This window comes from Anopheles nili, chromosome 2 (genome assembly GCF_943737925.1).
Source record: "Anopheles nili chromosome 2, idAnoNiliSN_F5_01, whole genome shotgun sequence".
In the NCBI taxonomy this organism is placed as follows: domain Eukaryota; kingdom Metazoa; phylum Arthropoda; class Insecta; order Diptera; family Culicidae; genus Anopheles; species Anopheles nili.
In genome coordinates, this window is record NC_071291.1 from 48,216,567 (window position 1) to 48,243,262 (window position 26,696).

Sequence of the window (26,696 nt, forward strand, 5' to 3'; positions counted from 1 at the left end):
TGTAAACTAAACGATCGGTCCGCTCTTTTCGTGTAGAGTCTTGCTGGTTGGGTAGTCACAACATTTCTTTTGCGCTAACCTTTCGGTTCGATGTTTACAACACTCGTTTCAAAAAATTATAACATCAAAACGGTTTCATAAATAAACAACTCATACCCTGTTGGTTCGAGAATCTTTCATTGATACCAAGTTAAATTGTGCTAAAAAAGATCGCAAAATGCTTAAAGCAACACAGCTAGATAATAAGTTTATTGATAGTCATCTTCGACAGTGTGTTAAGGTGCTGTTTCCAGTTGTGCCTCTGCGGGTTAATATTGAGAGCGTTGGAGTCCGTAAACAGGAAATGTTTAATGTGATAGTTGAACAGATCGACTTACAAAACCTCATCGTATGTTTTAGTTTTCAAATGAAGCAAGTTCAAATAATGTTTAATGCACGCAAATTTGTTTTATAGCAAATCAGAATAACTCAAGTGAATGATCATGCTAAAATGTACATCAGCACCATCGACCACACAGCATATGAGCAGATTAGAGCTGAGCAATCATTGCATGTCACGTTCCAAGGGTTTGTTGACCATCTTATTAAAATCCTGGACGATTGTAAAAGAGACGAATTACACCTAGCTCTCATTACCAGCAATAGCACACACACGCTGCAGATTTTCGAAAAAAGTTCTTTTAAAAATTTAACTCATCTTTTTCTCTCCATGGCAAACGCTTTGACTGAAACTGTTTTGTTCCATATAAACGAAACACTTCAAATTTTGCAAGAGCAAAATTTTTCATACTCATCACAAGTTCAACAGTTTCAATTTGATGTGACTTCTAAAAACGATGCCATCAGTAAATTAAAAGGAGAAATAGTTTCTTTGAATGGAAAAATAATGGAACAAGAACATTTGATTTTCAGTAGAAATAATGAAGAAATGAATCGGTTACATCAAACCATAAAAAATTTAACTGAAAGCAAGGGAATGGAAGAAAAACGTTTAAAAACCATTATTACGAGTATGCAAGAAAAAATAGATCAGCTTACTCAAGAAACATTTGACCGTACAGAACGCATGGTCCAGGAAACAAAGCGGTTCGAATCCATTCGTGAAGACAATATACTACTTCGGACTCAACACGCTCAATTAAAAGAGGAGCTCGAACGGTTAAAAACTGAAATTTCATCGCAGCACAAACGCGAATCTAAAGCCGAGATGGCCACGAGTGAACTAAAACATCAACTTATTGAGATGCAGAGTAAAATTAAGATTATCGAAAAACGACGTTCGGAACTAGAAGCTGAATTAGATGCAGAGAGAGGCATCTGCCAAACCAAGAAGAACGCCTTGCAACTAACAACTGATGAGCTCGATAATGCTTCAACAGTTATCAATAACCTTAACAAAGAAAATATGAAATTGAAAAGTAAAATCGATCTACGTACGGAAATAGCTTTACGTCAAGAAAAAATGCTCCACGAAAAGGATAAGCAGCTTTCCGAATTAAATGGTATAGTGGCAGCGCTTCAACAGGAGCATATAAAAAATAAAGCCTCCAATGCAGAGTATGCTGAAACAGTTAATCGCATTAAGGAGACAACCGATATCATAGAAGAAAAGTATCGAAAAAGTAAGAAATTGGTTACATTTATTTCAATTTTAATCGACAGATAAAATATACCATTTTTTATGATCCACAGAAATCAACGACATGATTCTAAAGATAACAGGCTCACAAAATGTTGATTTATCTTCTCCATTAAACAATCAAGGTAGATACCTGCGAACCCAAAATCGAGTAGAATGAACACAAATTGTGGGTTTTTGTAAATCGTTGGGCAATATACGCGGGACCGTACATCCTATTTCTAAGCAATATTGGCATCCTTAGATTAGCATTCGATTGTATTCTATTAGTTACTAACAGAAAGCAAAATAAAATGTTCTTCAGGTAAGACACGATTAAATTTTTACAATACGTTACTGCTCAAATTTGTCCAATCCGAATTAGCCTATCCAAATGTGTATATTCATAGTCCCTTTCTTCGTGTTCGATATTTGTTAAAACAATATGATATAAAGAAAAAAAATTGTTCTACCAAAATTTGTAATATTTTAATGAATTTATTTTACTGTTAGTATACGAAAAATGAGTTTTTTGAATGTACTGAATATATAGAAGGCGACAGGGTCATAGTACGTTCGGACACATAGTACGTTCGGACAATTTTTACAAATCAACGGAAATAAAATAAAATTAACTATTTCAACTAAAATAGAACAAAATCAAATTACTGCTATTCGTACTTGAACATACTACAGCAGTGGCTGCAGTTTTGTCATTAAAAGCAATATTCCTAAATTAATCTTGCCGATTAGCATCATCTTCTCTTAAAGATGTCTTAGATATACCTACATTCACCACCTGTAGTATGTCCTGCTCTTGACCGGCTTTCAGGCGCTCACGAATAAGTTCAGCGATGGCTTTTTGGGTACCACGTTCTAGCTTTTCTAACTTTTTGGAAACATCACGTTTTAGATCCCAATCTGGCTTGCGTGGAGCTAGATTTGCAACATCAATTTCTTCAATAACAATCGAAGTTTTCATCATTTCCAACTGTGTGCTAACTTCATTCTCCACATTTCCCACACGTCCATTTTCTATAACAGCCATCTGGATTTCTTCACTCTCTGGTTTATAGTTCCGAAAAATAGGTCTGTAACGAAGACATTATATTTACCATCAATTATCTGTATATTCGTCGAGTGCAAAATAATAAGCCTACTTGGGAATATTCGCTTTTACAATTGTATCGCTCTCGGGGTTAGATGTTAAACTTTGAACTTCGAGTGTTGTCTGCTTTTCTTTCAGCATTCGCAGACGGTCTTTACGTTTGCGGGCTTCTTCCTCAAGCTTACCAATGGAATCAGCCATTCTAGCAACGTTTCCAGTACCACAGTAACAGTTACTTTTCTAGCTTGGTTTGTTATGACCGCTTATATTTGTAGCTGCAAACTAATGCTGGGGTGAAGAATTCGGCCGTGACATTAAGAAATTATATCAATTTAAAATGGAAGCAAGCTTCGAAAAATTTGTAAACAACCACCGATCGGTAAATTGAAGTTTGCCAAAGCATTTGGCATAGCAAACTTCAAAAGAGAGCGGTGAATCTATGTATTCCAGTAAACAATGTCTAACAACATTTGGCTGACTAATAGCTGAATAGTACATAGATTCAACTTCTTACGGGCACGGAACACGCTACATGCGCAAACTTTTATATGAAAGCCTCGAATGTGCCAGGTAATTTTGTTCGTAGGGAAGTTCATACCACGCGTATTAAATGTCGACCTATTCAATGTCTAGTTTTAAAATAGGGCACAGTCGTTGCCTATTACCCAGAGTACAGAACTAAAATAAAGAACAAAAGGCCTGTTTCTTAAATTTGCTTCATGTTTATTTATGAAATAAGCTTTCAATAAGCAGTGAAAACAAATAATCGTCCAATAAATAAATTATAACCCTTTATCATTTAATAATATTATAATATATGACATTACTTTGTCAGAGAAGAAAGCTATTTGATAAGATTTTCTTCTATGGATTATTTACTGCATTAAATTGATTTTAGTTATAAACAAAGCATATTTTGTGACTGTAGTGGTGACAATAGTGTATGAGTAACAAGTATATTTCCTACAACTTTTGACTGTATACTGTGGAACGATCTAGTAGCCTAGCATTCGTGAGACGTGAAGTGATCAAAGCATTTTCTCGTGAGCTTAGTTGTATTCATTGCTAAAATGTTCGTGTTTTGTGAAATTTGCCACGAGCAACGAACATCTCCGCAGTTGGAGTTTTATATTACATCTTGCAGCCACATATTTTGCCAAAAATGTACAACTGTTGCCAACAAATGTCCGGTTTGTAAAAAGCTGTGTCGTACGTCGGCGTTGAATAAGGATCTGCAGCCAAAGGTGAAGGAATATTTCGTGAATCAAACAGAGCAGTTTAGCAAAATGGAAAAAGTTTATCAATTTCAATTCAGCAAAATGGACCATTTCATCGATGCCAACTTAAATGTGTTTGAAGAATTCGAGAGTCGCAAACAAAAGATTCAAAAATTGAAACAAATGCATGAGGCATACAAAAAAGGCATTCAGGAAGAACAAAATCTAATCATAAAGTTACAGCAAAAGAAAAAGGAGGCAATCGATGGTTCCGAAACTGAGCATTGTACAAATCCAAGCGAATCGAAGTAGAATGAGGGACTGAAATCAGTAAAATTAGTGTTGAGAAATTCAGCTGCGAAGTAATGTAAACATTATCAGATTTGATATTTTCTCGAGATAAAGCATACCAATAAATATTAACGGCATCATTCAATCATCTCATCTGTTGTCTTTTTTCACTATGTGCTATCTTTTGTTCAGTCTTGTTGTATATGTTGAAGTTAAAGTTCGTTTCTCAATAACAGAGGAAGTCTCCTGCGAGTTAATCAAATAATTTTTCGTGTGGTTCACAGTGCATTTAAGTAACACTTATAATTTATTTCTGGTTGATATATTTTGTCAGGAAATGTGGAGTTCCTTAATATTACATAGTGTTTCTTCATCTTCTGGGTCAGATTCAATAACTCCAGTAATTCTTTTATCTTTTTACTATGATACAATAGAAATTTATTTTTTTTATCTATTTAGTCACAATCTGTTAATGTCAGCTACAGGTTGCCAGATGGATGCTTTCAGAAGGCTATCGGGCTATCAGTTTCAACAAAGCAGAATTCGTAGCTAACTTACTGGCCAACCGTTTTGCAATTCAACTGATTATGGCTCTAACTGACTAATTTTTCTAACTGACTAATGATTTGTAGAATAGCTTATCATTAAAATTATTAATTTTTTATTATAATGTTGTTTTATTGTTCTGCCGTTTTGCAATTTCTGTTAAAAACATTCTAAATTGTAATCCTTTATCCAGCACACAACGAAATTTTCCTTTTCGCTCCCGGCTTCCCCATATCTAATGGGATGTCCATGTTTTTTTACTCAGATGCAGTCTGGCATCTGCTCTGTAAATGGGTTAGAATCCGACGCCTCTAGAAGGCTACCTAACTGTGGGAAAATACCTATCGCGACGGCTGAAGCTGGAACTATATAAAACATTTATAGTTCCAGTACTCACATACGCCTCTGAGACATCCAAAGCTGACGACACCCTCTTAGCCGCGTTCGAGAGGAAGATGCTCAGAAGGAGTTTTGACCCCGTATGTGTGGAAGGACAATGGAATAACCGAGTATCTTTTATTCTCTTGTAGTTTGCAAATCTAATGAAAGCTTCGTTATGGTTTTTCCGCTCCATCTTTAATGTATCCCTGCATTCATTCTATTTCGCCTATTCCTAGCATCCCATAGGCGCTATATAGCATATATAGCCGCTCAACAAATATTCGTAATTCCCTATTTTACTACACGCCTATTTCTGCTCCCCAACCAGACTGAACGATATACATTTCCTCATCCGCAACAACCAGCGGCCTTGACCTACCATAAGAAAAGCTGGAAATACTCACGATCGTACGCCGCCGTCTGTCAGTTTTTAATACTACCATTTTAGGCGGACGCTGTCATATTTTATTAGTAAAAGGATTTCACGACTATTTTTCCTTCAGTTTTTTGCTTTTTGTAGCATTGCCAACCCGTAATGTTTATGAATTTTAGTGTTTTTTTCCAATCTAACTATCACCTTTCATTGTCCTAAGGGACTCAATTTTCCATGCTTCCCACTAACATTCTTCTTATCTTTGTACATGGGGTTATGTGCCGTGCGGTGGTTTTGTATGAGACCTCAATTTTGCAGCCTTCCTTAGCCGGCATAAAAATTCGTAAGATAAAATTTACACATACATGTGAATCGCCCTGCTTCAAACATCAGAATCAAAAGATCCTGAAGGTAAAATCTTAATTCTAGCCCACTCGTATCAATAAAAACATGTCGGTTTAACAACTAGTTTTTGAGTGGTTTATCACATTGCGTGTGGCACAAGGCTCTAACACTAAGTGATGAAAGTAGAGAAACGGCTAAATAATAGTTTTGCTTTAAAAGTCGTATATAGGCAATATAGACTATATATAACTTTATTTATTTGCTTGCAGTGCAGTTGCATAATAAGCGACGACGCCATGTAAAAAATTATTCTCTGAGTCGCATCTAATTAATGGGTCGCGGTTTAAAGTTTCTCCTCGTTTCAAAAAGCCAGCCATTTAATTGATATATCATACGCATTGATAAGCTGAGAGTTAATTATATATATATATATATATATATATATATATATATATATATATATATATATATATATATATATATATATATATATATATATTAGGCTAAAAAACTGCTCCAAATCCGCTTATCGCTTATGGTTTTATCCTAAGAAGCGCGTAAAAAATTGAAAGTACACCAGTTATTAGAACATGCAGCCTGGTAGTAAGATATTAAAAAAGCAACATACAAAAACTATTGTTGCTCTAACATAACACCGAAGTACGTGCGTACTTAGTGTAGGATGCATCTTTAATAAAACGACAGGCTATCGAACAGTTCGTAGTGTTCTTCATTGTATCGGCTCCTGCAATGTCCTACCACACATACGGGGCCAAAAATCCAAGGTTTCTGTCGTCTGTTCAATCTATTTGTATGCTTCTTGATACATATCTGCATGTTCTGAATTGACTTGTAGAAGATCATCCCCAAGGTTTCCGATTGTCTTATTGCACCATCAACGAAGAATCGCTCAGGAATCCTAACAGTGGCGACTAATACCTACACATTTTCTGTTCTAGTCTAGGTTACTCTTTTGCCTAATTTATTTTATTTCATAATGCTTACCACGAATTTGAAATGCATTTTAGGCTTGGTCTCTAAGTTGGTTCATGACAAAAAGTTTTTAAGTAATTTTCCTAGTAGATTCACAAATTAGGAAGTCAGTATTATATTCATCGAGATGATTACATTTACCGCGTCACATATCCTGTTTTATATTATTTCTAATATTTAGTTATTTTGTTGTTTATCACACTGGATGAACAGCATATTATATTTTACAATTAGTTAGATGTTCGTTAAAGAAAATGATGTGTATAATTAATACCTGAGGGTAGTGTAGTCGATCCCAAAACTTTTCCACGTTCTTATGTTAACGCATTCGAGTAACGATTTTTAATTTCTACTAAGATACTCGTAGGACACTTCTTTTCATTATCTCAATTACTATTGTGGCAAAATGTAATGCAATGTAAACAGTAAAACTGTTGGTAATATAAACAGTAAAATTTTTCCTTTGGGGCTGGACGTCAAACCAATGCAGTCGACCTAACCTCTCATGGTATTATCGTTGAATTAGGCTATGTAACCCAACCTTCCGAAATGAAGAGTTGGACGGCCTGAATTCCATGTTTCCACACTCCGATGGAAAAATGGAAAAATCATTTTGATTTTCTGGTTTGCGGTTCTGTGGATTTTATCCCCAGATAGAAGTTCTAGTATGAAATATTGAGGAACTGAAGTTTCTCATCAGGATTGAAAAGATAAAATACTGTGAGTGAAAATAGTGTAAATCGCTAAGTGGGCATGTTTTCGCTTGTGAATAGTTTCTCTGTTGCGTTTGTTACACACCCACACACGCATGCACCTTTTCACTAGCATCTCATGTTACCTCCCATTAATTTTTTTGTTTCTTTCGAAATACGAAGCAATTTTCTCCGAATTACGCCCGAAGTTTGTCCTGTTACCCGAAGATTGACAAGTGCGTAGTGTGGAAATACGATTTTTGCAACATTGTTTGATGTAAGCAGTGGGCGTTCAGGAAGATTTCGTCAGATATGATGGGAATTGGAATAGATTTGTTACTCGGTAATATGAAATTGTAATTTGTTTGGTGATAAATATTCTGTTAGGAGAACGAACAGCGCTTTAACAAAAAAGTGTTACTCTCGTACGTCGAACTCGTAATTTACGCAATGAATGTGCTGTAACGAATAAAAATCTCACTGGTTCCAGAAAGTGTTGATTACATGTTCAAAAGTTGATATCGCTCGTGTTTGAACAAGAAGCTGCTGCAGATCCACATAGAGTTGTTTGGCGACGAAAATGTCAGTGTTTTTCAAGTTAATTCTTTCCGTGGTTATTTCGACTGGGATAAACGGCCACCAACATCCGAAATTCAGTTTCATTCGTATATCATTTTTTGTTTTCTCTACCTAGTTGCCCAATTGGGTTTCCTACTATTTACTTAGGCAAGTGTTTCATTTCGTTTGGGTGTTGTCTTCGTGTGTGTCGTTCAGCCTTAACATGCTTGCAATCGGGAAGTAACATTGAGTTTCCAAATTTATTATTGCCGGAAAACTCCATAGCTTGGTTGGATAATGGATTCAACAATAGATGGCAAAGCATAATTAAAGGTTAATGAGAGTTAACGTTGTGATACGATGTTTGTTGAACGGCAGTATCCATAAAATTCAAAACAGTCATGATAAGTAGCGTTTCGTGCTAGATTTTTTGAAAGAATGGAGAAGTTTCGTACTGTCTGCTGTAGAATAAGAAGCCTTGAATCTGTGCATGTAGCAAGAACGATCCCCGTTAGATGGAAAGAAACGAAAGATATCAATGTTGGCTGCGTAGGAATAAGAAAAAATATCGATTTGTTAGTGAGCCTATACACTTCAACGAGTGCCGCATAATCAGGAGAGAAAAAAATCGATGAAAATTCACTTCTCATCACAAATAGATTCGGGAATCATGACGGAGCGACAGAACAAGCAATATATGTAGTGCTGTGAGAGCATCTTGAGAAAGAGAGAAAATAATGTATGCGCACGAACATCGATATAGCAGTATTCCAAACACGGTTAGAATTCAGCATGCGTTAAAAAATGTGTTTGAGAAAGGTGTGTGTGTACCTATGGTTGTGATAAAAAGACGTATCTATACTGAAACATAGTAAAAGGAGCTTTGCAGATTTATTCATGAGCATAACATACCAATTAGTTTTAACTGTTCCACTTTTAGTTACATATGTTGGTATGATATTATTCATATCGGACACATGTCGTATTTGGAAAATATGTTTTGTACAACTATTATTTTTTTTAACAATGTGAAAGCAGGTGGTGAAAGGAAAACATACGAAAAAAGGTTGCCCGCTTTGGGTTAACCACTAATCAAGCACGGATTCCAAAAAGTAGTGTAAAGTTAGCTAAATTTCACACAGACAAACAGTTATAAAAAAAAGTGTAAACAGAATCTACAACATGGACCACGTGCGGATCATAGGATCGTTAACATTACTAGGTAAGTAAATGAAGCAATTGTGTTTACTGTTGTCATGCTAGAAAAATAGCAACAAATTATACGTTGTGAAACGAAACACGACTGTACAACATGTTGAGATAAGTTTTTATAATAAAATTCAATCTATGAACTAAATCAGATTGTTGTATCGATGAATCGTATGAACATAAAAATGTTTCTTCGTATAATTGGTAGTTAGCGTTTCTTCTAGTGCCCGAACCGATTTCGTTTAAAATACTGTTTTGTTTAAAATGAATTTTTGATAAATAAACCATAACGTTGTAGGTTCCTTTTTTCGATTCAATTCTGTCTTATGCTGTTTAAATTTGTAATTCATTGCATTTTGTTTTTGTAATGAATGCTCCATTGCCTTACATATATTTCTTAGGGGTGCATGCACGATATACAGACTAAGGGTTACTTGATTTTGCTAATCTAAACGCTTACTATTTTAAAATTGTTCAATATATCATATTCGAAAGCATAAACCAGTCTGCGACTAGCATTAGCGCTGAAGGATGTTTGTGCCAGGATTTGAAATTTGAGTTTTGTGAAGCTGCCTTTTTTTCGTGTCGTTTATTGGCTGCTTGTGGTGCCAAGTTTCTTCACTAGGTGTTGCAAAATGCGAGGCAACTAAATAACTTTCCAAGCAACTTTGTTTCTTACAAAACCAAACCAGGCAAAATCTTTGAATGGAAATAACAACGATGAGCGTATGTCCAATGAACATCGTCAATCGCAAACCAAGGAGAACGTGTCCTAGAATCTCTTCTCTTTCTTCTCCTTCTCCTTCTTCTTTGCGAAATGGGATGTAGCCTTCTATATTTGAATACTCCAAAGAGTCACTTCTAAAATATTCAAAGGTTGACCAATTCTTTATAGGCTCGATTATCTAGAATCATATGCCTTACAGTAAAATACACTGGATACAACCGTCCATTTCAAGCAGCAACGATTGTATGTCCTAGAATCTCAATTGTTGTATTTATGATTCAAGTATGCTTCCTGTAAACCTACAAGGAGAGAAATAACGTCATCACAATAGTTGTGATTAATTCTGTACTAAAAACTAAGACTGACGAAATTTTAGCCTTCTCAATGAGCAACAAAAAGGGTCCCATACACCCCCCCCCCCCCCTCCCTCAAAAGTAAATATTATTCGCTAAACATTATAGATTATGCACGATTTGGCTGAAATTTGGTGAATAGGCGTTTCATTACTTAACACTAAAACTGGTAAAGTTTTAGCCTTCTGAATGTGCAACAAAGGGGGCTCCCATACAACGAAACACAGATCTGGCCGAAATTTAGCACGCATGCTTTATGATATTTTGCAAAAGTATCAAAACTTTCCACCACCCCGAATAAAAAAGGGGGCTTCCATACAACCACGAGTTGAACAGTCTATAATATTCGTTTACAAATACAAATGACAACAGAAATATCCGCAATTCGGCAAACATATATCTTTAAATTTTTTGGAGCAGAAACTAATGCTTCAGCTACCACAAAGAAAAAACGGGCATCTTCTATACATCTCACTGCTCTTCTCATGAAACAATATGTAGGTCTATTAGTGGCTTTACAAAATTCAAATGATCACAAATTTGTCTGAACATGTTTTATAAACCTGTTTGTAAAAAAAGCTAAACCCTCCTGCCCCCTACAAGGTTGAAAAGAGAAGGAGGTCTCCCATATATTCTCTCTCACGGTAATTGAAAATCGTTGTAAATACAAATGACATCTGATTTGACCTAAACATTGCGTGTGCGTTTCTTAAAACACTCTATACAATATGTGATGAAGTATAAGTTTCCAGATTTGGTATATCTTTTCGTCATAAAATATTCACTTCAGAGGACAAATGTCGTCGAAATCAACTCAAATTTTATCACCTTATACAATTAGTTTTAAAATTTTAGTTCTACAAGCGAGGATCAAATAGTTGTCACTCCCCCTTCACCAAACATAGAAAAATGATTAAAAATACATATCGCTTCCAATTCGATTGAAACATGGTAGAAATGTTTCTTATTATTCAAAGTGCGACAACAATTCATGCACGCAGGTGCGATTTATGTACGCATTACCAAAAAATAATAATACGGTCATAGCAATAAAGCTAGGTCCGAATGAATTTAGATGAGAATGATTATTTTTACACAAAATTTTAAAAACAAGAGTTCCCATACACGCTTTTCCTATTAGAGTATTGGAAAATATGGTCAACCATACCAATTGGAAACAAAATTGGTGGGAGGGCATACAATACCTATTTGGAATATTGAACAAAAGAAATGCCCAAAATAACAAATATCGTCTAATTTTACTACAACTTTTCATGTACGCCTGTAACACAGTCCATGCAAGAAGTAGCAAAGTATCAGATTCTCCAATGCGAATGGAAATGGAGGGATGCAAACCTAATTTATTGGAATGTTCAAAAATCGTTAAGCGATACAAATGTTGGGATGGGAAAGGAATTGCCTCTTTTAGAATAAAAGAAATTCACAAAAATGCAAAGACGTCAACAAACAGTTCAGTTTCCTACAACTTTTCTCTCTTCTACCATTTATTTAGACACTAAACTGTACTAAACTTGAGTGTTTTACACTCAACTCTTTCTCTTTTCACGCATGTTGTAATTTAAAAGTGTAAAATATTTTGCAACACACACGCTATGCCTATATTCAGTAAGATTCAATTTTTAATTGTGTTGAGTAACGTTGGAAATGTGATTGGTGTAATAAATGTAAATATGGGTTTCAGAGCGTAATGATTACGAACATGGAATGGTGTTTTGAAATGGAACAGCAATATAGATGAAACATAAAGGAAAATGAAAAATTGTTTCCAGGCAACTTAAGTGACGAAATAAGAATATGAAATAGAAAAGTAGAAAGATTTTGAATCTCATACATGCTCAGGATGGAATAACATGCTACTTTTCGTCATTGCTATGTAAATAAATTAATATGACGGATCCAAGAAAAATGATAGTGGGTAAAAAAGGGTTTTCGAAAGAGTTAAATTAGAATATACTAGGCTTAAGAAATAGGTTTTACTGCTTTCATGACGCGAAAGATTAGGTAGAAAAATTTAGGTAAGAATGACTTGATTATACGAAACGAAGATTATGAAGATAAATGGCAGTTGCGAAACGACAAGAAAAGAATAAATCTGATATTAAATCGTTTCCTTGATAGCTAAGATAGTTAAAAGGATAGTTTGAAAATGCAAGAGCAACAGAGAAAGATAAATTAAACGAAATAGAAAACCTTCGAAGACGAAGCTAGGAATCACGTATATATATATATATATATATATATATATATATATATATATATATATATATATATATATATATATATATGTATATATATATATATATATATATATATATATATATATATATATATATATATATATGTATATATATATATATACACACATATATATATATATATATATACATATATATATATATATATATATATATATATATATCTGTATATATATATATATATATATATATATATATATATATATATATATATATATATATATATATATATACATATATATATATATATATATATATATATATATATATATATATCTGTATATATATATATATATATATATATATATATATATATATATATATATCTGTATATATATATATATATATATATATATATATATATATATATATATATATATATTTTATATATATATATATATATATATATATATATATATATATATATATATATATATATATATATATATATATATATATATATACTGGCTGATAAACCCGATTTCATTCGGGTCGACGTAGTTTGAGGAAAAATAAAGGGGCATTTTTACGTATGCTTGGGTAATTCAATTTTTGATGTGCATTTTTTTTTTCTTATTTAGTTGTATTCATTCTATAAACGTTATTCTCAACCGCGTACACCTGGGATAAGGTGCCCTTTCACGGTTCGGAGAAGGAAATGTCTTCCAACCAATGTGAATTGCAGTTAACTTTAAGTTTAGACTTAAGATAATAGTTATAAGCAATACGGCCTGGCCGTCATTAATGAATAACAAAAAAATAAACGTTATTCCTGGCTTCGTCTTTGAAGGTTTTCTATTTCAATCAATTCATCTCTCGCTGGTCCTCTTGGCATATCCCTTCCAATTGGTTGTACCTGGCTCTTTCAAAATATCGTTCACTGTTTTATAACAAATTGAGCCTTTTAACCATCTTAGCTATGAAGAAAAGGATTTTTTTCAAGAAAAGGATTTTTTTTATAAAATCCTTTCTTCTCTTGTTGTTTCACAACTTCCATTTAGCTTCATAATCTTTCGCATTTTGCACGTCATCAAATTAGTAAAACATATTTTTTATGCCTTGTGTTTTCCTCTTTAATTCTTTCGGAAATACTTTTTTATACAGTATCATTTGTCTTGGATCCGTCACATAAATTTATTTACATAGCAATGAGGAAATGTAGCATGTTGTTCCATCCTGAGCATGTATGACGTTCAAAATCTTTCTACTTTTCTAACACTTATTCTTATTTTGTCACTGAAGCTACCTGGAAACAGTTTTCCATTTTCCTTTATATTTGATCTGTATTGCTGTTCTCTTTCAAAACTTCATTTCATGTTTGTAAGCATTACGCTCTGAAATCGATATTTAAATTTATTACACCAACCACATTTCCAACGCTACTCAACACAATTAAAAACTGAATCTTACTGAATAACGGCATAGCGCTATGTGTTGCAAAATATTGTACACTTTTAAATGTAAACATGCATGAGAAGAAAATGAGTTGACTTTCTAAGCCCAGTTTAGTGTCTAAATAAATTTTTGAAGAGAGAAAAGTTGCAGGAAACTGGACTGTTTGTTGACGACTTTACATTTTTGTTAATTTCTTTTATTCTGATAATGGAAATTCCTTTTCCGACCATAATGTAAAAGTCACTTGTAAAAAAGAATGAACAAAAAACCATTTTTATCATTGAGCGATATTTGAACATAACAATAAATTAGATTTCCATCCACCCATTTCCGCATTGCAGAATATAATATTTTATAACTTGTTGTATAGACTGTGTTAAGGCGTACATGAAAAGTTGTTGTTAAATTTGACGATATTTGTTACTTTGGGCATTTTTTTTTCAATATTCCGAGCAGGGATTGTATGCCCTTCCACGAATTTGTCTCCAACCGGGAGAGCTGCAACGTCCCATTCTAATTTTCCAGTAAATATTGACATTTTTAAGAATTTGCCTCAATTCATTTAAATAAGACATGATTGCCATGCTTGACCATATCTTCCAATACTCTAATAGGAAGAGCTCGTATGGGAGCTCTTGTTTTTAAAATTTTGTGTAAACAGAATCATCCTCATTATTTTCTTGGTAATACAGACAGGAGGTTCTTTGGAAACCTCCCTTTGTTTCCCACTGGCGTAAATAAATCTTCGTCGCGTTATGAATAGGAAGAAGCATTTGTAGCGTGTTTCAATCGAATTGGATGCCATGTGTATTTTTCAATATTTTTTATGTATTTGGTAGAGGGAGAGGGACAACCATTTGGTTATCCGCTTGTAGAACTGAAATTTAGAAAGTCTTTGTATTAAGTGATAAAATTATAGTTGATTTCGACGACATATGTACTTCAAAGTGATATTTTATGATTTGTTAAACGGGGTGGGGGTGGGGGTGGGGGGGGGGGGTTGTATGACAGCCCCCCTTTGTTCTTCATTGAAGAGGCTGAAATTTTGCCGGGGTTGATTTAAACTAATATAACATCTATGTACCAAATTTCAACCAAATCGGGCGCCATTTATAATTTTAAGCGGATAATATTCATTTTTTATAGGGGGAGATTGTATGGGAGCCGCCCTTTGTTCCTCATTGAGATGGCTCCAATTTCGCGAGTATAACTGTTTAGTAATGAAACGTTTATGCTTCAAGTTTCAGCAAAATCGGGCAACGCCTATAATTTTAACGGATAATATTCACTTTTTGGAGGGGGGGTTGTATGGGAGACCCCCTTTGTTCTTCATTGAGGAGGCTCAAATTTTTCCAGTATTTGTTTGAAGCAATGAAACATCTATGTACCAAATTTCAGCCAAATCAGGCGTCATATAAAATTTTAAGCGGATAATATTCATTTTTAGAAGGGGGGGTTTGTATGGGAGCCCCCCTTTGTTCCCCATTGAGATGGCTCAAATTTTGCGAGTATTGATTTTTAGTAATGAAACGTTTATGCACCAAATTTTAGCTAAATCGGGCATCATTTGTATTTTTAAATGAATATTCGCGAATTGGGGTTGTATGGGAGCCCCCCTTTTGGGGGGCTCTAAAAAAAAAAAATCAAACGCCTAAATCCGAGACCATTATGCACCTATGTACCAAGTTTGGTGCAAATCGGTTCAGTGATTTAGATTTAGTGATTTAGTGATATAGATTTGTTAGATGGGGGGGGGGGGGGGGGGTAGAGGTGGTTTATATGGGAGCCCCCCTTTTTTCTTCATTGAGGAGGCTGAAATCTTGCCAGTATTTGTTTAAAGTAATAAAACATCTATGTACCAAGTTTCAGCCAAATCGGGCGTCATTTATAATTTTAAGCGGATAATATTCATTTTTAGAAGGGGGGGTTTGCATGGGACCCCCCCTTTGTTCCCCATTGAAATGGCTCAAATTTTGCGAGTATTAGTTTTTAGTAATGAAACGTTTATGCACCAAATTTCAACAAAATCGGGCTACGACTATAATTTTAAGCGAATAATAATCACTTTTTGGAAGCAGGGGTTGTATGGGAGCCCCCCTTTGTTCTGCATTCAGGAGGCTGATATTTTGCCAGTATTCGTTTAAAGTAATGAAACATTTATGTACCAAATTTCAGCTTAATCGGGCATCATTTGTATTTTTAAATGAATATTCGCGAATTGGGGTTGTATGGGAGCCCCCCTTTTGGGGGGCTCTAAAAAAAAAAAAACAAACGCCTAAATCCGAGACCATTATGCACCTATGTACCAAGTTTGGTGCAAATCGGTTCAGTGGAAACCCCATTGAAGCGCGCGCATAGGCACATATATATATATATATAATGAATACAACTATGTAAGAAAAAAAGAATATACATATTAAAGAATGAATGACACCAGCATACGTAAAAATGTCAATTTATGTTTCCTTAAACTGCGTCGACCCGCATGAAATCGGGTTTATCAGCTAGGAGGTAAAATATTTGTAAATAGATTTTTGCTGATTGTCATCCATCCCTTTTTGAATGTATCGAATATTTTTTTAAGTAATAAATCTATTGTTATTATTTATTGCCATAACTGGATACCTTAAAACAGAACGTTATAGAACTGCTCTCTGTGGCTAAAACGCATCCGCTAAGACGGTTTTATTTTTATTTTGTTTATATTTTGCGAATACGACTATGTTGATTTTTTTATGTTATGAATTTCGACAGTGCTCTTACGGTGACCTAGTGTTCCACACGAAGTACACTAATGTGCGATGTATGTATAATCATACCCCATTGTAGCTTACCACAAAGCCAGCAAGGCCTGAAATATAATTTTTGGCTTCTACAAATGCCCTTGTGGTGACACGAAAAATCAGTTTACCTCTCATGTCTTGCTCTAACATAACTTTGTCATGACGTAGATTTAGGATACGATGGTATTCTGTGAATTACTGTTTGAACGTTGAAGTTTTTGAATATGTTTCTGTAATTAAGAAAGAAGAGTTTTGATTTTCGTGTCCGTTCCGTCTTTTATATGACACAAATAAATTAGATATTTGAATTGTACTTCAGTGTGTTTTTTTAATCCCAGTTTTTTTTTCACTGCAAAAGACATATATTGCTGGTTTTGTAAATAATTCAGGTTTAGGAGAAAACACCGCAAAACCTCCGAATAATACAGGAGAACCAAGGAATCTAGATTCTTGTATCTTAACGTTATAAAATTTTTCGAAAGAAGAAATAAAAAACCTCACTACTCATGCGCTGTACATATCATATGCGCAATCATTACAGCGTCAATAAAAACCATAAGCAAAGGCATATAAAACTTATTTGAAACATCAAAGTTCTATGAAGAAACAATGTAATGCTTATCCTGCTCGAGCTAAACCTTTTTTCGTCGATATATCATTCGGAGAGATTGGAATAGATGTAGTAATCTTGTAGTAGTAGTAAAGATTGCATGAAAATCGCTCAAAGCATAGTTTACCGACCACAATTCCCCGTGATTGTTCATTGGGCTTTTCGGCGCGGTTTGTTGTAACAAAATTTGTACCGTTCGCACCGTTTTTTACGTCTCAGTAAAGAAATTCCTTGATAAGTCTAGGAGGTATGCGATCCTCGGTTTTGATGTTTTCCTTTCGCTGTGCTCGTAATTTCAATATTAATGTTTCCATTTCTCGCTTGAATTCTTTAAAAATATAACACGATTCGGGAATGGTAAATCAAATCCATACAAAATGGAAATCATTTTGGGTGTGTTTTATTTAGTTGCCTTGGTGCGGGCCTGTAAGCGCAAAACCAGCTGATGTAGTGTTATAGTGCTATTCGATCATCGTCATTTGTCTCACTCGTCACTGAAGCGCTTGAAGGAGTGAAAGAGTAGAGCTAAAATTTTTTTGTTGATGCTTACGATCCTTAAACAGTGAGAAAAATGTCAGAGTGGTTTGATTGCAGAGTATTTTGAGTATTCGTTGTTTTTACGTTATTTTGCGTGAATTATAAGTTTTGCTTAACGGTGTTGTTGTTGTTTAACGGAATATTAAGAACATTTTTGCAAATGCTAGTGTCAATGGAATTCAATCCTGGATGTGTCTATTCGTGTTCTTTCAATTTCTTTCAGTATTCATTCTACTTTCTCAATTCTTAACTTCATCCATTGATGTTTTCTATTTTGTTTTACCAATCTTTCTCTTTCGAATTTGAAATAGTTAATATAATTTGCTATACCTAAACTGTGCAAACTTTCCTGAACTGCTTCTTTAACAAATCTATCCTTTTGAGCATCGTGGCATTCGTACTTCTTTTTCCTGATTAATATATCATATCAATATCATATCCTCCCTTGTCTCCCTATGCCACAACTTCCACTACTCTACATACTCGGCTATCGAACTATCGTTCCCCTATTGCCTCATTGATTTTTCTTCTCTTTGGTTTTCTCTTTTTTATTCTCACTCTTTTTCCTTCTATATTTATTGCTCTTTCTTTTATTTCATTTCCTACACTGTAGCAAAAATTGTCCGCTTGTATTGCTATTTCTTTTCTAAACATCATTCCATCTTCTTAATTATTACTTTATGATATCTAAATCTCAATTCTCTATTTAAACTTTGTTTTAAATGCAATGTAACTTAACACAATGATTAAAAAAATTGTTATTGAATTATAGTGTAAACCTAATATTATTTATATGCTGAAGAATATTTTTCACATTCGTATTGTAGCATACGTTGAGAGACAATGAGATAAATTTCTAAGTGCAGTTCTTAGTTCTTAGTCACTAAGCCTAAACCGATGGATGAAGAAAGAAAAGATGTAAAATAAAAACGTTTGTTGATGTCTTTTGAAGTTTTCAGAAATTATTTTTATACCGGAAACGGACAATTCTTCGCCTCTCTGATGTAAAAGTCACTCGTTAATAAAAATCAAAAATAAGAAAATTTAGAACGATTTTCGTTCATTTAAAACAAAGGGGGTTGTTTGAGCATGGAGCCCTCTTCTCACATGGAGGAAGCTGACACTCTACTGCTTTTAGAATGGACTGAATTGAAGCGTACATGCCAAATTTTAGAAGTATTGGACAATAATTGTATTTTTGAGTATTGTTTTCAAATATTCCGAATGGAATTGTCCCCACCCAGTTGCTCCCTATTGGGAGAATTGTAACATCTCCATTCATAATGGAGTCATTCATTATGGAGTATGGACTTTCCATGGACATGGACTTTTATGCCTCATTTCATTGGAATCCGGCGTAATTTTATCAATTATATTCTGTTCAATCAATTATATTTGTATTTTTCGTGTTTGAACATATTTTCCAAATATTCTGGTAAGAGTGGCTTGTATGAGAGCTACAGTTTGATCTTCGCTGTGGTAACGTAACACATGATATTTTGAGTAAGACGAATCATCCTTACCTGATTTCCGTCGAATCGAACTTCATTTATGTGAATTAACTATTTTTTAATACTCAAATAGAGGTTCTATGGTAGCCCCTCTTAGTTTTTTATCGCAGCAGCTGAGTCTTCGTCACTCTATGTATAGAGGACGGAAAGTGTTAATACATAGCTCTTAGCTAATGTGTTAATTTTCAGTTGTTAGATGAGAGTCCCTCTATTTTTCATCTCTATATGAAAGTTCGTCACACTTTGCATCGAGTAGTAAGACGCTTTTGTGGTATGTTTCAACCAAGTTAGAAGCCATTTGGAAAACCGAATTTTCACTTCTCTATGTACAGGGGAATAAGATTTGAATTGAGAAATTTAGACGATATTTGTATTACAGAGTAGATATTCCGATATGTAAGAATGTATCATTATCCTGTTTTGCTCCAAACTTGAAAGTTTATACTTCACCATACAATATGTGTGCAAGTGAAGCGTTATTGATTGATTGAACAATGTTATTGATTGTTGGGGAGAAAGAATGTTATATGGCAGCTTTCCATTTTTGGAGAAAGAATATGGAACCCTTGACAAAGCATTACTGTACGTGAATTGCACGTAGATAAAACTGGCAACCTCATCAAATACCATCGGGAACACTTTGTTGCCGATATCCAGGCTGCTATACTGTTGTTAGTCACTTCTATTTCCTGCACCGATTTCGGAACCTGCTATATTGGCTCCATTGTGGTATTTATTCATGCAATTTGAGCACTTCTATTCGTCGATCATCTTCTAATTCCTCTGTTACGATTTTCTTACTGGTAACTTATAGGTTTCTGGTGAATGAGTTATTTATTTTAAAACTTGTTTGTATATCATGATCATCATATCATGATCCATGATACATCATGAAACACACGATAGTATCGGAATCGAACCTCGTCGGATCCCATCCGTACGCAGGACTGACTATCCAGCAACGAGTAATTAAAAAGTCATAAAAGCCTTGGCTAAGCATAGCAAGGTAGGCCATGCCATTACAACGTGCTCAATTGTGAACGGGCCAGTAAAAAAGAAGAAGTTGTATATCATGATAAAATATTTAATTTACAATTTTTGAGTTTTGCTGTAATGCAATAGTGCCTCATAGAAGCAAAAGATATAAAAGCACGGAAACACGGAGGTGCAATGGCACAAGCTTTTGTAGAAAAACATAGAAAGAATAAAGTAAAGGTACTCACTTGCAGTAAATATAAAAGCAGAAAATATGAATAATTCATAATGCCCTATCGTTCTTCATTTCTCACAGCAATTTGTCTCACTAATAATAATATTCTGATATATAAATATATATATATAATATATATATATATATATATATATATATATATATATATATATATATATATATATATATATATATATATATATATATATATATATATATATATATATACCAATTAGGCATAAAATTTTAAACCTTACTTGCTTAGTGATTGACCTCTGAACAGTTTCAACATTTAACAAACAAATGGTATTATTATTGTTCCTAAAAACCAGTATTATCGGGACCACCGTTATATACAACAATACATAATATAAATCTTTGATCTGTTTCTATGTTACATGTTTTTGTCACTCTTTTTGCTATATGAACTTGTGCTACATGATTCATACCAATCAAATCAAACAATTTTTTGTTCAAATGACGATAAATATGAACATGAATCGTAAATATATGATATTATATGTTTTTTTAAATATCATTCCAGCAATTTTTAGCCTTTCGTTTGCCGTTGAAGTACACTTCGAAACTCCAGATAGTGGTTTTTTTCTAAAACATTCCCCACGACAAAGTGCTTTGGTATCAGTTGCATCGACTGCAATATCAAGTAACAGCAAGACGCGATCGAACAGTATCGAATCGGTACTTTCGGTGGATCGATTTACAGTTGTACAAACTAGTCAACCTGTTTCGGTACGTGCGAGTTATGGACCGTTTTCGACGAAACAAACAGTCCCCGCACGCTACATCGTACCAGACATTCTTGAGGCCGCGGTCGAGGGAAGTTCTACCCAGAATACGACTGCAGCATTAATGGACTTACAGCAACAATCGAGTCTTCATTTGGACATTTCAGCCCATGTCGTAAGGAACACGGTTACTCGGGATTCCCCAGTCCTTCGTGTTCTATTTCACGCTGGTGCGGACCCTGGTGGTCATTTGCAACGACAAAAAATATGTGTTTTGCTGCATGCTTCCATGGGTAACAGGACGCCACTTAAAGGTCGTTGTATGCCGGAGGGTGAAGATGGTGTATGCGTTGCTGAAGTTATTATACCTTCAAATTGGTGGCCTCCATTGCCCCCACCCGAGAGAGAAGGACGTCCTGTTGGATCTCCGCCAAAAAGCCCTCAGCGAATTGTGCAAGTGTCTTACAGTGTGTTCGAGCCTCCCGCCCGTAGTCCGGAACTTTGCGAGCCAAAAGTACAAATTCAACCATTAACACCTTTCGCCAAAATTCCTTTGAGTCAATCTCAGCTGCCCTATAAAGAGCTACGCGCTGATGAGACGTTAACAATGATGATACCCCAACAACCGTTGTATCCGCTGTCAAAAATCCACGTTCCTGTATTTTTACATCCAGAGAAAGGACAAAATATTGCAGTATTCATTGTAAGGTAGGTTGTTGTTGTTTAAAAATGTTCTGTTAATATTTGTTTTTACAAATTTGCTGAAAATGTTTTGGTGAATATATTACAGAGCACGGGTTAAGGCTGGTATGCGTATACTAGGAGCGGTGGCAACATCTGATGAATGGAATGTTTCAGTTGAAAAGGAAAACTCAAAACACACCGTGGCTCGTGTTACAGCCTTTCGTAAGGATCAGGATCCAGACAGCCCCGCCAGTGCAGTTCGTTCTGATGATTTATCATCTGGCAATAGGTAAGAAATGTGAATAGAACAACCTTTAATCCGTGTATGTGCATTATTAACTTCAAATAATATTATTCTCGCTTTTTGACGTTATATTTTAAGTATTGTGGAAGTGTTTTCTTGGTTATTGGAAGTATCTAATGATACCAAGGAGTATTGGGATGGTGGCAGGATCATTTGGTCAGTTAGCTATGTGCATGATGGACCGAAAATGAAAGCAGTGCTATCGGCTGAATCTACACCAAGCAGCACTGGCATACAAGACGAAAGTCGTAAAAAGATTGTTGCAAAAGTCGAAATACAAAAGGATGATATACAAGCAGTGCTGCCAATTGCGAAGGTTGTATTTGTTAATTAAAGACATTTTGTAAAGTATGTATAATTTTTCAATTAACTGATATTTTTGACCATAGAATTGGGAGTTGATGAATACGGCTGTATTAACTGGAAGACAAGTTTCGCAAGTAATGAAAGTATTCATTGTATCGCAGGCTGGTAAGGTAGCCGACGTAACTTTACAGAGCTCATGTCAGACCGAAGATGAGAGCGTGATAAAGGTAAATGATTTGATTGAAACATATAACCAATGTAAAATGTATTGATTTAGATGTATTAAATCTATTATTGTACATGATGGATGATAGTTTAAAATTTAAATAAAAATGTATTTCACGTGAATAATTTTCTCGACCAATTTTGTCTAATAAATTTTTATAGGTGTCATCATCATGCAGCTCTGTGTATGTTGATGGCTCTGAAGTGCGGGGATCATCAAATGCATCAATATTGGTTAAATATGGAACATATACTGGAGTGGCACGATTTACAGTATGGATGCCAGAGTTCCCTCTTGAGGTATCTGTAGCAGATTTTCGCCTGTCGCAAATCAAAGGTTGGAAAATTCCTGAGGATCACAGCACGTAAGCCAAGAATAAAAGCCATCGGCATGGATTGGTGGGCGACTAGTGATGATCGTTGAAAATGGTTTATTTCAGCACGAATGGTAAAACAAAACGACGCAAAAAGCGAGCCTATGGCAGCGGAGGCTGGGGCCATCATGGTGACGATTTTATAAACGGCGTTCCATCGGATCGAAGCATATGTCGAGCCAGGTATCAGCAAAGTCCAGTGGAAGTATATGCAAGGTTCTTGGCAGTGGATCAGGATTCGGGACGTGTTAGCTATTTAATTTCACGTCGAACAGGCCTACGAGTGACGGATTTAGTTCAGTCACTATTGCGAGTTGCTGATCCAAAAATTGCAACGTTAAAAGGACGAACCCTTCAGGGTCGTGCTATGGGCCGTACGGATGTTCAGGTAAAAGTACTTGATTGTAGATGGCTATTATAGTAGATTATATTTCGTTGATGTGTATTCCAGGTTCTTTCTCCTATCAATGGAAGAGTAATAGGAGCACGGGAAGTGCGTGTGGGTAGTGATAAAGTGACCATTACTAGGTTGTTAGTAAAGGTTGTTTCGGGATTACAACTAGCGATTTCTAGCGATGGTTCAATCGAAAATGGCTATGTTGCTGAAACATCAGTAACTCGTAAACTAACGGCACAATATCAAGAAGGGTTGCTGGACATCGATCTTGAATTTTCTGATGGATCTCGAACTCCTCTCAGGTTTGCCTATGAAAATTCTTAATCCAAATGCAATACACATTATTTATTCAATATATTTAATGGCCGATAGGGACATTTCGGTAGATGATTACTTCTTGTTGGTGGAGAGTCTCGATACCGAAGTGGTAGCCTTTGCACCAATGCTTGCATCCCATCATCCGCGGGTAATTGCTGTTGGTGAAGGAAATGGAGAATTACTACGTGTTACACTGCTATTATCCGAAGAATGTCGTCTTCGACGAAATATGCCAGTTTCGAAACAGGTCCGTAGCATAAATGTGTTGCATGCCATCGAATATCAAAATTATTTCTTAAAAATTTTCAATTTTACAGGGAATGAAATCCTCTATCGGTCCGCTCATCAGCGCTCTTGCATCAGTGCAAGTTGATTTCAGTGCGTCGGATATGAATACTAGGCCAGATACGGTACAAAATGATGGTGTTGCTGGGCGAGATCGCAACAAATCTGGAAGAGAATTGAACGATTTAGAAGATATTTTAATTGGCATCCCGTTGAAAGACGATAATGGTCATGAAACGGCAGCAGTCGTTCAATCATCAAGACAGCATCATCGGGGCAGCAGCAGTGGTGGTATAATTAGTAGTAATAGTGGGATGGTTGGAGTATTTTCGTCGAATAAAAGCCTGGTACACGGTGATGCATCAACTCTAGAAATTGGCATGTACGTCGTTTTAACGGCATTTTGTTTGGCTATTGCTGTGTTTGTCGTATCATGTATTGTATATGCATCGAAATACCGACCAGTAACGATCGATGCCCATGGAGATGCTAGTGTGCGTGATGGTATGGGTAATTGCACTGTTTTTGATACCGGGAAAGGAAACGAATCGTGTGCTACCAACGCACATGACTGGGTGTGGCTAGGTAGAGCGACGTTGGATCGATCGAATCCGGAGAATGAAGTGGGAACAAATTACAAAGGTAAATGATTTGATTTTAGGCGGAGTAGTATGATGTATTTGGTATAAAAAGAACTTTGTTTTTTCTTTCTATTTTTTAGATTCGCGAATGCACATCATTAACAATCCAATGAATGCCAAATACGGAGACCCAGATGAACGCATTATTCAAATAAATAGCTTTGATAATCCTAATCACATTCAATTACCGTCTAACGTGGCTATACCTTTGCGAAACAGTCGTGTTGGATTTGGGCCGATTGAGGAATCAATAGTACCCGTCAATTCCTGTACTTATAACAAACGTGATCGTGTCCACCGTATCGCTAAGTAAGTTGTAAATGTTATTGTAGTAAAAGAAGATGTTTACCTTTGAAATCTTAAACCATGATATCTACTTATTTTATTATAAACATTATGTATTTTAGTGACGATATTTCTTCACTACCGCAACATAGTATAGCAACAACAGTTGTAGATCGTATAGAATACCGACCACCGGTTCCACCGCATCGTAATATTGGAGTTACAGCTCATGCTCCAAGTCGGGTAATATACGTATATGATTTTAGTTTTACAGTTTCATTATGAAACAAGGGAATATATTCAATTTTATCCGAGTTAAAAACAATTTTCCATATTTTGAATAATACAAAATTATTAATTTGATAAATAATAATATAATAATTAATAATACTTATTATTATTATTTAATTTTATATCTCAATTTACATGCAGCAACTGCCTCTACAGACTGTTTCCCAGTTTAGAGGTGCAAAACGATACAATCATCGTCATGCCAGAAATAGCAATGGCACGGCTCTTAGCGGCATGGCTAATACCGGGTGCTCAGCTACGAATCCTGCTTTTGATATACAACTTCAAAATGTTCCCGGCTTGCAACAACGCAATATAAATTACACCCAACAACAGATAAATTTAGCTTTATATAGCAACGAAGATTCATCGCAAGGCACACAATATGCAGCAATTCAACCAGCTATAACTAGAAGAGCCATAGCAAACAGATCACCACATTCGTTTGAGAACATGGGATTCGCAGTCATACCACACTCGAATAGTGACAACAAGGAAAATAGCACCACGAATCACGAAGAACATCGACACTCAAAAGAGCTACATATGGCCGAACGCTTAGTAGAGCAACATAATGCCCAACAGACAGCATTCAAATTTGATACTATTAATAATCATCATAAATATCATCAACCATTTGATAGCTCTAGAACATCGATATGCAAAGTGTACGGTGGTGGAGATAGCGCTGGCTGCAATCAGCAGAATCAGCAACAGCTACGGAATCTACAATCAAACCAAACATTGCAAGACAGTACATGTGAAGTGAATTTTCCTCGCTGTACTGAATCTCAACAAGATTGCGGGGGTTCATCCGACGATGACGGAGGTTTCATGCGGCCATTGAACCAGCTCTGTCAAAATAAAAGTTTGAGTACGATGGAGGACGGTGGAAAAATGAACGATCCATCCCAAACTGAGTTTCAGAATGCTGTATCTAAAAAAACCACCAAAAAACCAACAGTGGTCGGCAATCCAATGTTTTCAAATACACCAGATAGCGAGTTAGCTCCCGGAGAAAGCCTTGGGCTGGATGACCTTGATATGGATTATGAACAAATCATGCATTATTTCGACAATCTAAAGGTTTGTAATAAAACATCATAA

The 26,696-nt window shown here is 35.2% G+C and overlaps 3 protein-coding genes across 3 annotated transcripts; 2 read left to right on the top strand and 1 right to left on the bottom strand.

The window, feature by feature from the left end:
- Nucleotides 1–217: 217 nt before the first annotated feature.
- LOC128720824 (spindle assembly abnormal protein 6 homolog) lies at nt 218–1,799 on the top strand. Its single transcript, XM_053814520.1, has 3 exons — nt 218–388; nt 455–1,622; nt 1,693–1,799. The coding sequence occupies exons 1-3, from the start codon at nt 218–220 to the stop codon at nt 1,797–1,799; spliced, it is 1,446 nt and encodes a 481-aa protein (XP_053670495.1).
- Nucleotides 1,800–2,205: 406 nt separating this feature from the next.
- On the bottom strand, nt 2,206–2,927 carry LOC128720596 (coiled-coil domain-containing protein 12). The gene is made up of 2 exons (XM_053814272.1): nt 2,779–2,927; nt 2,206–2,709 (listed from the first exon to the last, which is right to left on the bottom strand). The coding sequence occupies exons 1-2, from the start codon at nt 2,925–2,927 to the stop codon at nt 2,355–2,357; spliced, it is 504 nt and encodes a 167-aa protein (XP_053670247.1). The 3' UTR covers nt 2,206–2,354.
- A 6,377-nt stretch (nt 2,928–9,304) lies between these two features.
- Nucleotides 9,305–26,696, top strand: LOC128724719 (transmembrane protein 132E). Its single transcript, XM_053818444.1, has 13 exons — nt 9,305–9,344; nt 21,278–22,187; nt 22,270–22,452; nt 22,546–22,783; nt 22,857–23,000; nt 23,161–23,363; nt 23,439–23,760; nt 23,824–24,071; nt 24,142–24,334; nt 24,405–25,014; nt 25,094–25,322; nt 25,421–25,541; nt 25,731–26,696. Exons 1-13 carry the CDS (start codon nt 9,305–9,307, stop codon nt 26,694–26,696), a joined length of 4,407 nt encoding a protein of 1,468 aa, XP_053674419.1.

What these genes read in the sequence shown, in the direction of transcription:
- LOC128724719 (XM_053818444.1), top strand. Translation starts at nt 9,305, where the DNA reads ATGGACCACGTGCGGATCATAGGATCGTTAACATTACTAG. An exon ending in ATTCCTGAGGATCACAGCAC is followed by an intron (nt 23,364 to 23,438) that starts GTAAGCCAAGAA and finishes GGTTTATTTCAG; the next exon opens with CACGAATGGTAAAACAAAAC. An exon ending in TGGGCCGTACGGATGTTCAG is followed by an intron (nt 23,761 to 23,823) that starts GTAAAAGTACTT and finishes TGTGTATTCCAG; the next exon opens with GTTCTTTCTCCTATCAATGG.
- LOC128720596 (XM_053814272.1), bottom strand. Translation starts at nt 2,927, where the DNA reads ATGGCTGATTCCATTGGTAAGCTTGAGGAAGAAGCCCGCAAACGTAAA. An exon ending in GTAAAAGCGAATATTCCCAA is followed by an intron (nt 2,710 to 2,778) that starts GTAGGCTTATTA and finishes TCTTCGTTACAG; the next exon opens with ACCTATTTTTCGGAACTATA.
- LOC128720824 (XM_053814520.1), top strand. Translation starts at nt 218, where the DNA reads ATGCTTAAAGCAACACAGCTAGATAATAAGTTTATTGATAGTCATCTT. An exon ending in TCGACTTACAAAACCTCATC is followed by an intron (nt 389 to 454) that starts GTATGTTTTAGT and finishes TTTGTTTTATAG; the next exon opens with CAAATCAGAATAACTCAAGT. An exon ending in AGAAGAAAAGTATCGAAAAA is followed by an intron (nt 1,623 to 1,692) that starts GTAAGAAATTGG and finishes TATGATCCACAG; the next exon opens with AAATCAACGACATGATTCTA.